We start from the raw sequence: 17,518 nt of genomic DNA, 5'->3' as shown, positions 1-17,518 counted from the left end.
TGTTTGTGAAAGGGGAGTAACAAATAAATAAATAAATGCTTCATTGCCATAATAACTTCCAAGGATACTAGGGTGATATATTGGGTGGGGAATGGTAAATTTCTATCTCTAAAACATATTAATAGTTTTTATCCATATGTGTATACTAAGAACTCCTAGTCAATAAAACAGGAAATCAAATGTATTTAACAAATATCTTTATATGCTTAAATTAGGCATATACATGTCTAACAACTTCCCTTTATTTAAATAATTTTGATATAAATAGGGCTAATTTTTTCCTACTTTTCCACTAGTGGTTATGAACTAAAACAACAAAACCAAATATGGAAGACATCATCTAGAGACTAGACAGCAGTTTTCTTATCTACAAAATGCAGAAAACATAGTGTCTACATTGTAGGATTTGAAAGGATTAAATGACATTACACATATAAAGTGCTTAGTAATAAAAAGCTTTCAATGTTTAATACAATGTTTTATTTTATTTTTATTATTCACCTCTTTATGGATTTTACCAACTGCCTAACAAAATCAAAAGGTTATTTTATGGTTTTAAACGTTTTCCTAAATAAAATTTTTATGACTTAATAAGAATTTTGTTTTGTTTGAGCAGTAGTTTTCCATAGAAGGTAAAATGGTAAGATTATCTTTGAACCCTATTGACAGTGATAAAAATGTAGATTATCTATTATATAACTTGGACAACCTCATTTATCATTGCTTTATGTACTTGATGGAAGCCAGTCTCCTCTTGGTGTGCTGGATTTGCCAAGCTTATTTCCAATCTTGGGCCCTTACCTTTGTTCCTGAGAGGGCATTTCTACTTTTTTTTCCTATAAATTGGATCTATTTGGTTCTATGCCTTCAAGGCTTAGCTCAAGATTCATGAAGACTTCCTACTCTAGTCTACCATTCTTCATTCCTACTTACAGTGATTTCAAAGTACTGTCTAACGTAGGTAGGTTTTATGTTGCTTGTACATCCAATTAATTAGTTGTGACTGTTGAAAACACTATATTGATTATAAGCCTCCAGTCTCGTCTCAACTGAAAAGAGTGTAAAACAGACAACTGATATCACCTCTTGGTCTAGGAAGGGGTAAAGGTCTTAGTATGTTAAATATTTGTGATTCTTTCTCTTACGTGTTGAGCTTTCTGTGGATCATCATGTTCCAAAATTAACTAACTATAGAGAAACAAAATATGCAAATAATTTAAATCTTTGAATTAAATTATATTACAACATTAATTAATTTGATACAAGTCACCTTTTTCTTGAAATAACAAGGCAAGATATTAAAGCAGTCAGCTACATTGAATTTTCTTCATGAGACAGGGATGTTACAAGCTTTTTATTGTTGTTTTATTTCATTTTGTTTCTGATAAGTGAAGCTTAATAAAATGTATGGCCAGGATTTAACAATTTCTTGTTAACTTTATTTTTATATTAATTAAAATTTAAGTTTTATCTCTGCTAGCATACCCTACTATGTTAATTTTTCATACCTCACAGCAGTTGACACAGTGCTAGGCATATCTACCAAATTATGGATCCTGGGTATTCAGAAGATTGAACTCTCTTGCTTCTTCCTGACATTCCATTTCTAAATCATATTAATATTTTGCTATCTTAACAATAAGAAATTTAAAGTAGAGTCTCAAATAGATTATACAAGCTGAAGGTAATATGAAAATTAGCAATTACAAACAATTGGAGGATCAATGAGTAATTATTCAGTATTATAAATGTGACTTTGTTTTTAAGGTTAAAGAAAGAAAACCACCTGCCCTGAGTGAAGCCCAACCGACAAAGAGTTTGGTGAGAATAATTATATAATTTTCCTTATGGTTCATCAGCTCTTTACTCACCTTAATTCTTAATTTTTCATTTTGAATTGTTTCTTTTTTATAGCTGGTTTTGAAATGATTTATTATAACATTGATAAAAGGAGAAATGAGGTGCCCCTCAAAACTGGGAGTCCTTTAAATTGCATTTTATAAACCCACTATTTTAAAATAGAAGCTGTTAGGGCAAATATCAAAGCACAACTTTTTAAAAAGGCAGCAACATTAAAATATTGTAGCTAGTAGGTAAAAGACATGAACAAATAATTTATATAGGAGAAAATAAAATAGATGACAAACACATGAAGAAAAATAATCATCCCTGTTACTTTGTAAAGAAATAAAAATTAAATAAGGACCTATCTTATACCTCTTTTATTAGTGTAGATTGTACAGTATAAATAATATATAATAGTATATAAACACTATATATTTATATGTATACTACTAGATATTATTAGAGAAATTACACAATAATATGGAAAATATTTATGAATGACTTAATAAGGCAGAATACTTAACTGAATATGACTAAACTTTAATATGATATAGGCATTAATTAGGTTGAGGCATAGAAAAATGAGCACACCTCGTTCATAAAAGTGATAGCTTCTTTTACATTTCCATTACTTGACCAATAGCTTTATGGCAACATGGAAATTCCTTACTCTTTTCAAAAAAGCAAAGTCAGTCGGTATATTCTGGGATTTAGGGAACTCTAGGGATTCCATACAAAGTGGAATATCTGAAATAAATATAGGAGCTAAAAGCAATATAAACACTCTGAAGACTTTTGACTAAGAGAATTTGGAAGGAAAGTTTAGAAAAGAAAGAAAACAACTGTATTCCCATGCTTGCAGGGGTAAAACCAAGATTCCCTATTTTTGTCTTTTCAGTGAATGCTTATTCTTGGTCTCTGAGGAAAAGTATGAAATTTTCACATCTATGTATTTCGAATCTGCTTAGGCAAGATTTGAAATATATAGATGTGATATATATTTCATATTATATATTTGCACTTAAAAAATTTCAATTTGCACTTAAAAAATAATGTCTGGAACCCCTTATTGGAAAGAATATGAAAAGTTTGCCTTTATATTTCCTTTTGAGATTTGTCATTTAATGTTTGAAATGTGTTCTTTAAAAAGTATGTGCTAGTGTTACTAAATGCATGACAAAAAGAGATACGAGTTTGTAGCCAAATTAAAAATAGACAGAGAAACTCAAGATTCTGTCATTGTGTTTACTTGACATATGACCTTAGCAGCTTATTTATCTTCTTTGCAGATCAGTTTCTTCATTTGTGATATGAGTTTAAATCATCAAGTTCAAAAGATTATTAAGCAAATAAAATGAAGTATGTAAAACACTGAGCACAATACATAACTTAGAGAATACCCAATAACTTGTTATCTAAATTATCTAGTTACCCAATAACTAGTTATAATAACTAGTTATAATGGGTTTTATATTGCTTGCAATCCAATTACTTAGTATTGATTGTTGAAAGCACTATATTGATTTTAAGCCTCAAGTCTGGGCTCAACTGCAAAGAGTGTAAAACAAACAACCGATATCACCTCTTGGTCTAGAAAGGGATAAAGGTCACTGGTACGCTTTATATTTGTGATTAACTATATTTGTGTTATCTAAGTGAAGAATTAATCTACCCTGCACTGTTCCCATTCTCACAGTTCGGAGGACTCAGAGGAATATTAGTGAGTCTATGCAGAGCTACTCCTTTACATGTCTGTTCATGCTAGGTATCTCTTTCTTCCTATTTGTTGTACGGGTAGCTCTTTTTAAGATTCTCATTAAGTGCTAAAACCTAGCTTATGAGGCAGGCATCTGACATACTCTGGTGAAGGTTAATTGTTAGGGTAGAGCTTAGGGAAAAAGCTCCATCAGTTATATATATTCTTATTAATTATCTTTGCCAAAATAATCTGAGTATTTTCAGAGTCAATTATTCTTTTCACTAAAAATAGATTTTTCTACATTAAAGAAACTCAACTGAGTAACCTACAACTATCATGAAAGTTCAAACAGTATTATTATGTCCACTGTTAAAGTGTGAAAATGGCAGTCAGCTGATGTAGCTCTTTGGAGAATCCTAAATCTTTAATCTCCTTGAATTTAATCAACATTGAATTTTCCACGTTATCGTAATGATAGTCAGAAATCATCATTTTTAAAATGTCACACAAGATTCTCCCTTTTCATTGCACCAGTTTTCAGTATAAAGAAATATGAAAATTTGAGTATTTTAGAATACATATTTTTGTAAAAATGTGAAGTTTAAACTTCTTAAAATCTATTCTCTAGGAAGAAAATAAATCTTTAAAGGAACAGAAAAAACTGAATGACTCATGTTTCCTAAAGAGACTACTACAAGAGATAAAAACTTGTTGGAATAAGATTTTGAGTGGCACTAAAGATCACTGAAAAATATGGAGTGACAATATAAAACATGAACTTTAGTTGCATCCTCCAAGAATGTATCTGCTCGTGCAGTTTTTCAGAGTGGAATGCCTCCCAGAAGTTACTAAATGTATCCTGGTCAAAATGGATTAGATCAATTGAGAAATACATCTTGTCTTACTAGAAGATGGATACAAACAATGGAAACTGAATGCTGCAGTCAACAAACTATTTCATATGTATGTGAACATACATCAATCAGTATAATTCTGTACTGATTTTTGTAAGACAATCCATGTAAGATATCAGTTGCGATAATACTTTTCAAACCTGTTTAAATATTTCAAGAGAAGACATTAAATCCATGAAGTATTAAAGGTTTCAAAGACTCAAAATTGACATTGCTTTACTGTCAAAATAATTTTATGGTTCACTATGAATCTATTATACTGCATTAAGAGTGGAAATTGTCATCTTCTGTGCTGGAGATGTTTTAGGGTTAACAATGATATATGAATAACGCCCATGAGAATAAGAGAGTCATATACCTCAAGGAAGCAACAGCATAACAAATTCCAAGATATGTAAGAGAGATTTCAAGAGATGTAATTAATCATGAATGTGTAACATAGTGCCTTCAATAAATGGTATAGCAAATGTTTTGACATGAAAAAGGACAATTTCAAAAAAGAAACAAATAAATAAATTTACCTAATCTAAGGATGCTAAACTGTAGCACTGAGTTACTTTGTCATTTATACAGAATATAACTTGTCTAAATAAGTTGCAATTTGGGAGGTATATTTTTAAGATAATAATATATGTTTACCTTTTAATTAATGAAATACATGTATTTAATTTTGACACTATATCTGTATATAAAATATTTTCATACAGCATTACAAATTGCTTACTTTGGATAACATTTCTCCTTTGATAAAATAAATGACCTATGTATTAACACTGCTACATTCAGTTAATAAATCCCAACAGAATTTTTAAGATGAGATTTTTAATACTATGCTGCTATTTGATTTCCTACTTTCATTGAATATATGACCTTTAATAGCCTATTACCAAGAATCAACATGAGACTTTACCTTCAACAGATGCTCGAGAGGATGTGGAGAAATAGGAACACTCTTACACAGTTGGTGGGAGTGTAAATTAGTTCAACCATTGTGGAAGTCAGTGTGGTGATTTCTCAAGGATCTAGAAATAGAAATTCCATTTGACCCAGCAATCTCACTACTGGGTATATACTCAAAGAACTTGGTATATACTCAAAGAACTATAAATCGTTCTGCTATAAAGACACATGCACACGTATGTTCATTGCAGCCCTGTGTACAATAGCAAAGACCTGGAACCAACCCAAATGCCCACCAATGATAGACTGGAGAAAGAAAATTTGGTACATATACACCATGGAATACTATGCAGCCATAAAAAACGATGAGTTCATGTCCTTTGTAGGGACTTGGATGAATCTGGAACCATAATTCTCAGCAAACTGACACAAGAACAGAAAGCCAAACACAATATGTTCTCACTCATAGGTGGGTGTTGAACAACAAGAATACGTGGACTCAGGGAGAGGAGCATCACACACTGGGAACAGTCGCGGTGGGTAGAGGAGAGACGTTGGGGGGTGGGGAGGGAGGGGAGAGTGGGAAGGGATAACATGGGGAGAAATGCCAGATATAGAATGCACCTAAAGTAAAATAAATAAATTAAAATAAATAAATAATTAAATAATTTTAGAAATGCGGCAAAAAAATTTTTTTTTAGTCTTTCAAAAGAAACCTGTTTGGAAATGTCTGCTGTCTTCATTCACTGATAAAGGGAAAGGGAAACACTATTGTAAGCAGGCCAAAATCCACAAATAGCTTTCAGTTTGCATTGCACTGAATTCACATACTTCATGTTATTTCTCAGTGTCATCACAATCTAGTTACACACTGATGGGTTTTATTTGATCTACAGAAGATGTTCCGGTGACACTCTCACTGTGTGCTGGTAACACTTTCCTGACTTCTCTCACTTTCCCTGACCCATATGATATTTTACCTTCACTGGTATGATAGCTGTATAAAATTGTATACACTTGCATAGAATTTACTGAATTGCCCCATTAACAGGACTTTGAGTCAAGTGTTTTTTCTATTTAGTTGTCACTGTTAACTCCAAAAATAGCTGACTAACACTTTTTAGAAGCAAATGATTCTTCTCCAAGCTTGCTTTCTTAAGACGGAATTTCTAAGTAGGCTATGCTCCTTCCATCATAAAACGTGGTCAACCATGTGGTACACTTCTACCCTATGTACTGGAGCCCTTGGTAAACCATTAGTTAGAGAAATGAGGAAAATTACATTTCTAAAGGTAAACTCTTGAAACAGTCCTTGAAAATGTTTCCTTGAAGGCTATCTACAATGGTCCCTAACAGTGTTAAAAATATATTCTTTTTGAAATTGTGGCACAATATTTTTTTAAATGCTTGTTTGAAAACGTTATTAAAATTTTCTTCCTTGTTTTCTGTTATTTGTTATAATAGATTTGAATTTCTGAGAAAATTGGACTCAAACAGTGTATTCAGCTTGTACTGTGTGCCAAACATTTGGAAAAATTACCCATACACTATGGTTGTTTTTCCCTTCTTTGTTTCCTAGCCACTAGCAAGATAGATTGGTTAATAATGGCTTGAATATTTTAAGTATCTCAGTTAGAGACTTATCTCAATAAATATTTTCTTTCAAATATATATGTAGATGCTTTAAATCAGCATTTTTAAATTTTGTCCCAACAAACACTAATCCTTGTCAATGCTACAAAAAGAAAAAAAAAAATGAGGTATCTCATTGTGGTTTGGTTTGCATTTCTCTAATGACCAGTGATGGTGAGTTTTTCTTCATGTATTTGTTGGCCACATAAATGTCTTCTTTTGGTAAGTGTCTGTTTATATCCTTCACCCTACTTTTTGATGGAGTTGTCTTTTTCCTGTAAATTTTTTTAGGTTCTTTGCAGATTCTGGATATTAGCCCTTTGTCAGATGGATAGATTGCAATATTTTATCCCATTCTGTAGGTTGCCTGTTCACTCTGATGATAGTTTCTTTTTCTGTGCAGAAGCTCTTTAGTTTAATTAGATCCCATTTTTCAATTTTGGCTTTTATTGCCATTGCTTTTAGAGTTTTAGTCATGAACTATTTGCCCATGCCTATATCCTGAATAGTATTGCCTAGATTTTCTTCTAGGGTTTTTATGGTTTTAGGTCTTATATTTAAGTCTTTAATCCATCTTGAGTTAAGTTTTGTATAAGGTGTAAGGAAGGGGTCCAGTTTCAGTTTTTGGCATATGGCTAGCCAGTTTTCCCAACACCATTTATTAAATAGGAAATCCTTTCCCCCATTGCTTGTTTTTGTCAGGTTTATCAAAGGTCAGATGGTTGTAAATGTGTGGTGTTATTTCTGGGCCTTCTGTTCTGTTCCATTGGTCTATATATCTGTTTTGGTACTAGTACCATGCTGTTTCGGTTACTGTAGCCTTGCAGTATAGTTTGAAGTCAAGTAGTGTGATGTTTCCAGCTTTGTTCTTTTTGCCTAGGATTGTCTTGGCTACATGGGCTCTTTTTTGGTTTAATATGAAATTTAAAGTAGTTTTTTTCTAATTCTGTGAAGAAAGTCAATGATGGCTTGATGAGGATAACACAGAATTTATAAATTACTTTGGGCAGTATGGCCATTTTTACAATATTGATTCTTCCTATCTATGAGCATGGAATAGGTAAATTTTCTCTTGGAGGTTCGCAATTCATATAAGTATATTAAAGGCTCTGAAAACTCATTCATGTAGTTGTGAAAAAAATTTAACGGTAATATAGCATTTCTAAAACTTATTTGATTATATAACATATTTTTACATTAAAAAAACCCTAACCTAGCACAAGGTTAATATAATTCACAGTATTAAAGCTAATATAACAGCAAGGAGAATTCTGCTTTATAAAAGAGTCTTAGTTAAAAGTATTTTAAAACAGGTTTTCAGGGAATACGCTGAAGGAAATACTCTTTTCAGGATTAAGATAATTTTCTTAAAGTTGATCTATGGGAAACCTGAACTAGAAAAGTTTCTTTGCTTTAGGCTGTATTTTCATTGATAGCCAGCTTAAGAAGGACATTTTGTCAACCCTATCACTCTGCATAAATATTTCTCTAGAAACACATATCTTGTACTATAAGTCAGATAATCTTTATTGTACCCTGTACATGCAATATTCACTCATCACATTCTTACTGCTTAGAATGTTGTTGCAAATTCACGCCAATCCTGCTTAAGGTTCAAGGGGCAACTCAATTCCTTTTCCTCAATTGCTACTGACTTCAATGATAATTCTAGATAATATTAATATATGTTCCTTTAGTGTTCATAGTATTTAAACCTGCATCAATATTATTTGACCAGATTCATCTTAGTAATTTATTTTAAATACAATTTAAATAATCTGCTCATTTGAAATGTTTTACCTACCCTATAAGAATTATAATCTTTGTCTTCTCTTTAGCTCCTAATGGGAAAAGCTAGACATATGTTAGTTAATAAGTTAACAGGAATTGCACTGTGCCATTCTGTTATTAATATCCATTTAAATCATCTAGAAAACATATTTCTACAATGAAATGTAACTTACTTAAAGATAGTATGATAGGGCCACACAACATAATTAATTTAGGACATTATGGCCAAACAACTTTGTGTATTCAAAATGTCTACACATGGGATTGGGTGCATTCAGAGTGATATGGTAGAATTTTCTTTAATTTCTAAATTTCATTTGTTGTGCAACATCTTTTAGCTTTGATTCTGACCAAATAACAGAATCTATGGAACTATCATAGGACGAGATGGTGAAATAAGTAGGTACATTGATAATTGCAAATTCTAACAGTTTTCAATGTCTAAATATAAAAATACATGCATTCATAGATCCATAAAGTTAATATTTGAGAAAGGTGCTAAATCATCATTTTGTCTTGGGAATAATCTGGGGTTTGCTTTACATAAAAAGTGGTAAGAATGAAGTGTATTTTTCTATAGAAGGCAACGATTTTCTAAAAGGGGGAGAGGTTAGTGTTACTTAAGATACTGTTCTAAAAGTGAACTAATTTCATATTCATATTTTACATGAATAAAGTTAAGACAAGTGGCAACATTAATATTTAGGGTTTGCTGTTGTTGATCGCTGATTTATTCTTTTTCTTCAATCTAAGGGTTTCAATCTTTCTGAAGCCTTCCCATGCTTTCCCCAGGTGGAGCTGATCATTCTTTCATGTGTGCCTCCACTGCTTAGCTCAACAAGTAACTCTTAATAACCTACCACCTGCAACCTCTGGGAGGGGGACATATGTTTGCCAATTTCCATCTTCAATGCTTATCATAAATTTTATTATATTTGAAATAATCTGATTCAAATGGGAACTTTAACCTAAAAATTTAATTGGAAAGAAAACCTTATAACATATTCTGGAAATGGTCCAAATACTATCACAAATGGAAGGAGTTCAGCTTGAAAAGCATCCAGTCAAGTGAGGTAAAAGCCTTCCAGTAGAATCAGCATCATCTTCCAGAAAACTACAAAGTGACCATTATCTACCCTGTCATCTCCTTCTTGCCTGGCATCCCTGGAGCTGAAGAACGTGAAAAAAGAAAATGGATTTGTTTTTTTTCCATGAAAAATCTGAATGTAAAGACTAATGCATCTCGCTGCATAAGAGAAAGGTGCTACTTTTACTCAGGATAAATTAAATACTAGGATTGAGACTAATCTGTTCACAGCTAAATAGGGGTTTACTGAAGCTCCAACTTTCGAATATGGACCACTTATTGGGAAGATGCAACAAAGATACATATAATTTATTCACTCAACAAATATTTATGAAGCATCCATCTCTAGCATGCCAGTTCTGGTCCTGCGGGAAGTATCTAGTGTGCCAGTTCTGGTCCTAGGAATACAACAAAGTCCCTGCCTTCATGGAGCATATACCTCGAAAAGGGAAGACAGAAAAAAGTTCCATGCTGAGAACATAAAATAGATTGGTGGGGAAAGGTAGTATTTTAGGTTAGATGAAACAGGAAAACTCCTTCAAATGGGAGACATTTGAAAATATTTTATTGGTTTCAAATTTTTACATAAAATACATGACTGGCAATATTTACACATTTAATAAATTCAATTGAAGAATCAAAAGTGATTTTGTAAGGCATCAAAGCAGAATACTTCTGCTACAATACATGATATCTTCACATAAATAAATTAGGAAATAATCAAATGTTTGACTTTCAAGTACAGTCTATTGCCCTGAAGAGTTGCAAAGGGAGTACAAAGCATTCCCATATATCCTTTACCAAGTTTTCTTTCATCTAAGGGATACTTACATAACCATGGTATATATATCCAGACTAGAAATTGGCATTTTGTGTGTGTGAAGGGGACTGTGCTGTGCATTGTGGGATATTTAGTGGCATTCCTGGTCTCCACCCACTAGATGCCAGTGACCTCTCCAGCCAAGTACTGACAGTCAAAAATGTCTCCATACATTGTCTCTGGGAGACAAAAAATCACCCCCACTTGGAACCATTGCTCTAGAAGTTTTATAGTTTTATGTTTTACATTTAGGTTCATGACTTATTTGTGTATGAGACACAAAATGTGTATCAAGTTTCATTTTATGCATATGGACATCCAATTGTTTCATCACCATTTGTTGAAAAGACTGTACTTTCTCAAATGAATTGCCTTTGCACTATTGCAAATTTTGGTAGATTATATTTATGTGTGCATATTTGTGGATGCTCTGCTCTGTTCTGATGATCTATGTATCCTTTCTCCAAAACCATAGTCTTGATTACTATGGCTTTATAACATTTCTAGAAATTGGGTCATTTGAGTTCTCCAGTTTTTATTTTTCAAAGTTGTTTCAGCTATTCTAGTTGCTTTACCTTTCTATATACATTTTAGAATCAGTCTGTCAAATCAGTAAAAAAGCCTGTTGGAATTTCAACAGAGATTGCTTGAAGTCTATAGATTAAATTGGGGGAGAAATGACATCTGTACTCCGTTTTTCCTTGGGATTAAGAAACATGATATGTTTCTCTATTTAGTTTTTCTTTGAGTTCTTTCCTTAGTGTTTTATAGTTTTCAGCACACATATTCTACACCTATTTTGTTGGATATATGCACAACTATTTATTTGGGTTCATATGTGCATGTGTGCTTTTACAAATGGCATTTTAATATTAAAATTCAGAATTCATAGTTGATATATAAGAATGACCCACTTTTGTATAATGTCCTTATATTCTATGGATATAGGATTATTTAACTCACTTATTAATTCTAGCTTTTTGTCGATTGAGATTTTCTACAAAGATGGTAATGACATTTACAAAATAGAGATCATGCCTTCTGTGAATATAGAAACTTTTGAAATCTCACTTTTAAAATTCTTAATTTATCTTCTGCATAGACGCCCCCCGCCCAACGCCACCAGCCAAAATTTTGTCAACTTACTTTCTGGTGTTTGTATTATAAAAATAATAGATATATTGAATTTGCCTTTTAAAATTACCCATTGCCCCCTCATCAGAAGATTTGGATACATATTTCTCAGGGATTTGTCATGCTACTGCTGTTAAGAAACTTAACACTAAATTAATAGTTATAAAGAGTTATGATACATTTTTACATTTTCACTTCAACCAAATTTCAAATTTTCTAGTTTGCCTCTTAAAATGTAAACAAATACTTGTTATTGAAATATGTCAATCATTCCTTGGCATGTCGACATTGACCTGAAAAGGATCCTGCACTATTTATTTTTCTAAGTGGCCATGTTCTTTAATCATGTGAACTCATTCCTCTGTACCAACTAAAGGGAAGAGAGAATAGGGCAAGTCCCCCAAGTGCAACTAATTAATAGGCTGGCTAATGACCTGTTATATATGTCATGCAGCTTGAAAAGATGTGCTGATTTAGGTGCTCTGTGCCAGGAATTACAACCACAATTTCATATGAATTTGCTCCAAATCACCCTGAAATGGAGAGGAAGTTGCAAGGTTTAATTAAGTTGGGCACTGCCAAGCTGAAAGAAAAGAGAAGCAAAAAAGATGCACCACAGTGAGTGAAGAAGACAACGGAGAATGGACAGATGAGCTAAGAGAGGCATAGAGGCCCACAGATGTACCAGTCCTTGGAGCTTTCTCAGGACTTAATGACCTTCCAGTTCTAATCCACATGTACCTTCTGTCTAACCCTTTTTCTTAAGGTAACTAAAAGGATTTCTGTCCCTTATATATAAAAGTTTATTGAGATTATTTTACATTGATGAATGAGGAAATGAGAATGAAAAGCAAATTTATGAACATTAGGTAATATATTAAGAAACTAGAATTAATGACTAATCTTTACATCCTAAGCAAGAGAAAGTAGTTGAGTCAATAACAAATAGGGCTTTATTTCTAATAAGTGGGCCTAAGGATAAGAGATTAGGGGACTGGAGGGCACTATTAAGAAAACTGATCATTTTGTTTTATACTCAGGTCGGGGAGGAAAGTCTCAGTTTGCTTCAACTCTACATTATATCACGTAATACTTTTCTTAAAACTGAGTACTAATAACACTTAATCTCATCAATACCTGTGACCACTTTAGGGAGGAATGGGAGACAATAATTTTCTCTTGCTTTTATGTCTCACTAATTTAGGGGCTAAAAGGTATACTCAGATTATATGTTTATGCCAGATTATGCCACTCTCCTATTCCCATCTTACTCTGAGTAAGCCAAAGTCAAATGAATGGCCTCTAAAGCATACATAATCTGGCTGCCTGGTTACATGACTAATTTTCTACTCCTCTCCATGCACACACCATTCCAGAGGTACTGGGCTGCCACCACAGAGCCATGAGCTTATTTAACTCTTTTCATGAAATACTCTTTCTTCTCTTGTCCATTTTCACATTTCAACCATATTTAATACCCTAACAGAAAGTACTAGCTGTTAAAGGAAAATAATCCAATAAACAAGTATAGTAAACAAAAAGGATGTAGAATAATGACTTACCCCTCTTTCAGATCTGTGCTTAAATATCACTTTTTTCAATGAAATTGTTCCTGAACACCCTATCTAAAATTGTAACCCTCTTCCACTCTCCCTCACATTTCCATTCTAACCCCACATGGTTTTTTCCATAGCATTGTCAGAATTTTATATAAAGCATATTTACTTGTTTGTCATATTTATTTTAAATCTTCATCCATTAGAATGTGAACTTCAAAAAAGCAGAAATTTTTTTACTGCTTTGTTCACTGCACCTAAAATAGTGCTTGGTGGGAATTAAAATAAAAAAAATGTTTGATATCTAACATTATATAATAAATAATTCATGACATTTACTGAGGCCTATTAGGTGTCAGACATTGTGGCAAAGATTTTATACATGTTACTGATAATCCTCAAATTCATCCTGCAAGATACATGTAATTATACTCAAAGCATACTTCTTAAATTCAGTTTGTGTTTATCTAACACTATGATCGGGTTAAGGAAGAAGTCTTGTTTCAGTATATCAAATATTATTTTCTGTAAAATATGATTTTGACATATCCACCATTACCACAGCCACTGTAAAAGGAAAGCACAAGTTATACCAAATTTGATTGTTGAAGAGTTTTGAGTGCAAATAGCAGATCCCAGTCTAGTTAGTTTAAGCAAAATAATAATAATAATTAAAATCTATTGGGAAATGCACAGAATCTCTGGAAGAGCCAGATAATCAAGTTTGGAGGCTGTTCAGACACAAATAATTCTCAAGTTATAATCACCAACTTGGCACTGTTTCTGGCTGAACAGCCTCCAAAACTTGGAGGGGGAGGACAGTCAGTTAAAGTATCACCATGGGGAACAGGCCACGTTGCAATAAGGGTGTCACTTCTTGATGCTCTGCCACAGCTACCTTAGAAGCTCAGTGTCTCTTCAATAAACTTCACCATCCTCACTAGGAAATGGAAGCTGCAGTGTCAATTTCACATTACTTGTTTTCAGAATCCAAGTCTGTTCAGTAGTTTCCAAGTCACATGACTACTCCCTAGCTGTAATAAAGTATAGAAAACTATAAATTCTAGCTACAATTTTGATGCAGTGAGATTTCACCATGGAAAATTCACCAAACAGGATTCTCAAAAGGTGCTAGCCATATGGTGACAAATGCCCATTACAGACAATAACAAAATGTAGATTTAAAATACATCACAAATCAAAATATTTCTAGTAGACATGAGTTGGGCAGTGTTTAATATTGTCCAATGTTCTCTACTAAAATTATGTTGAAGTAACTGAGCCAATAAATGATAAGACCTCTTTCTCCTCAAAAATAGCTTTCTGGTAATGACATCAGTGAGAAACAATCTTTCTACTGATTCCAGAGGGAGAAACATAACCATGTTTACTAAAAGGGAATGGCATGAGAATAGACTGGCTCAGAGAGGGTATAGAGCTACTCTAGCATACAAGTTGCTTATTCAAATGGTGTTTTGATTTCACTGATATTAAATGTGGGAAAAACTGTTTTTGAATTTTCAAATTAATAGTTAATTGAATAGCATGTTTCCAAAGTGAATCATAAAGAATTAATGATTAAAATTTAGAGTTCTCAATGTTTCTTGCAGAGTTTATATGAGTTTTCCCTATAATAAATATGAGTTTGAGAAGATAAGTAAAAATATGTATTTTTAAAACTTTCTAGTTCTTGAAATGTTCTCCTTGACAATAATTAGAAGAAAAATAATAAAACTTTTTAAAAAATTAAGCTTTAAATAGGCAAATATATGAAAACAGATCTAAATATTTCATACATATGTTCATATACAGAAATGTAAATATACATTCCTCCCAACTCAACAATAGCATGGCAAAATAGCTCTTAAATATTTAGATCAACTGTTTTTATCCTATGCTCTATGGAGTAAAATTTTACTTGTATTACCTATACTCTTAAAATCAGAGGTGATAAAAAGAGTAAGAAAAAAAACAAACCTGTGTTAGAATGTCCTCTTGCTGGTTGGATTCTGAGCTCCTAGCTCTTCTCCATGACCGACCTCAAGGAGTTGTGGGTTTCTTCACCAGTCCCCAGAACCTCCCACTTCTCCCTCATCTTCAGACACCTTTCAGCATCTTCCCCAGGAGTCCAGTGGGTTTGGGCTGGTCAAGTTCTGAACAGGAGTAACGGCTAAACGGAGGACCCACAGGAGAAAGTGGAGTTGCAGATCAGAAATGCAGCATTTTCATTAACCAAATTTCTTGATGTCACATCTGCAGTATCAGCTCAAGTGGAAGAGCTTATCTTCAAATGTACAGAAAATGCATGTTTCCTTAAAACCTGGAAGGACTTTTTGAAAGAAGGCTATGATTATTTGAGACCTGATGACTGATTTGATATGCTTAGTTGTTAAGAGTGATTGTGTAATAAGTCATTCTTCCTCATATATGATATTTGTGATCTCTTTCCAGCAGTTCTATATATACTCAGAATGAAATTTTTCTTGATTTTCTTGGCTTTTGTGAAAGCAGAATGCTGATGCTATTTTTATTGTTAACTAGTACTTGTTTATCCATTAATATTTTCTAGTCTCTAAACTTTTGTATAATCTTTAATGAAAGTTAATTTCATCAGTAGATAGTTAATATTAATAGTGCCAAAGTGCTACCAGTGGCAAACTAGGTAGATCATTATTTGTTTTGCAATAAGATGCCAAGCATATCAGAGTTTGAAGCTGAGCTTCAGCTTAAGGACAATGGAGGTGATTTTAAGGTTGCCAGTGATAGATTCAGTTCCATTAGGTTTAGTTCCCTAGAGCTAATGATTGTTTCTGATTTACTTCTATTTACTTCTATATTCTCAGCACCTAAAACAGTTCACACAACAGTCACTAAATGTTTGTTGAATCAAAAAGTCAACAAACATAATAAAAGCTATATTTCTTCCTATATATAACATGAAGATTGTAATTGTTTCTCTAGAAAATGTATGAATCCAAACTTTTACTAACAAGGAAAACATTCTCTTTATACAGATTTTAACTTTGATGACAGCTTTTAAAAATATATACATATTTGTACTTTTTTTATAGAAGGCTTTCCTTCAGAAAATGAAAGACTAGAAAGAATGCATATATTCCCTTTATTTCTATGGTTACTACTTTTATAATTTTTTTTGTATTTGATACTTTTATGTTTGATTGCTATCTTTAAAGTGTCTTATCAAATTTATGGCTCTGTGCTATTACCTTTTGAGCTTTGCAAGTTGTTTACATAATAAAGAAGTTACTTTGTTTCCAATGCATCAAACTTAAATGATGTGATTGTTTTTATATTATTTGACCTTAGTGACAATGTTCTATTTTCACTTGTCCTGTATCTTACTTTGCTTTTGGTGTTTTGTGTTATGTGTCAAGGATTAAGCCAATTAATTCTCTACCATATATAACTTCTAGACATCTTTGATATGGCATCTTAATTCCTTGTAGATACAGACATGTGTACAGAACTGTATTCTAAAGCACAACAATGGGGCTATGAAAGGGGACAGATGAATGGGCAAAGAATAGTTTTGTTTAGTATATTAGATCATAGTTCTTGATTAGTTTTTTTAGTTAAAGATCACACATAGGGTGTGATTTCTATACCAAAGACATGCTTATTTCAGTATTAGAAAAATGTTTTTCTTTCACATCCTGAAAATTGCAATTTTTAAAATGTGCAAAATAAATTCTTATTGAAAGAAAAAAATAACAAAAATTTTAAAATTCAAAAAATAGAATGTCCTCTTGAATGAAATTTAGGAAAAATAATTTCATTAAAATTATACCTAGGGTTAACAGGCCACTTTCAGCAATACAGTTATTTTAAAAACAAACTACCTTAACTAGATCACAAGACATTTGTCAATATTAGAAAACAATGTAAAAGGTGGCAGTTTCAGATTAACTGTTTCCAGATGAATATGATTAACCTGGAAAAACAGAAACCTATTCGCTTTTTAAAAATTATAATGAAAAATGTGCATTTATAAGTTGACAATATATATTAAAAAAAGATGACTTACCAAATATCCTTGGTAGAAATAAGCACAATATATTGAGAAATATAGTTCCAGTCTTTTTTCTATATACTATTTTACATGATTAGAATATTTTATAT

The 17,518-nt window shown here is 32.3% G+C and overlaps 1 protein-coding gene across 3 annotated transcripts in view; it reads left to right on the top strand.

Annotated features, from left to right (window-relative positions):
• The window catches only part of IL7 (interleukin 7), an 80,852-nt gene that overhangs the window by 62,702 nt on the left and 632 nt on the right, over positions 1–17,518 (top strand). For 2 of the 3 annotated variants that reach the window (XM_012450929.2, XM_064384289.1), the window contains exons 5-6: positions 1,768–1,821; positions 4,173–5,270. In XM_012450929.2, the coding sequence (XP_012306352.1) occupies positions 1,768–1,821; positions 4,173–4,292 (174 nt within the window). In that variant the 3' untranslated portion in view covers positions 4,293–5,270. Of the gene's footprint in view, positions 1–1,767; positions 1,822–4,172; positions 5,271–17,518 lie in introns of those variants that run through there. The other variant, XM_012450930.3, reaches the window with a different exon arrangement.

This window comes from Aotus nancymaae, unplaced genomic scaffold (assembly GCF_030222135.1).
Source record: "Aotus nancymaae isolate 86718 unplaced genomic scaffold, 86718_ANA_hifiasm-v0.15.2.pri h1tg000036l, whole genome shotgun sequence".
In the NCBI taxonomy this organism is placed as follows: domain Eukaryota; kingdom Metazoa; phylum Chordata; class Mammalia; order Primates; family Aotidae; genus Aotus; species Aotus nancymaae.
This window is presented reverse-complemented; position numbering and strand designations above follow the sequence as displayed.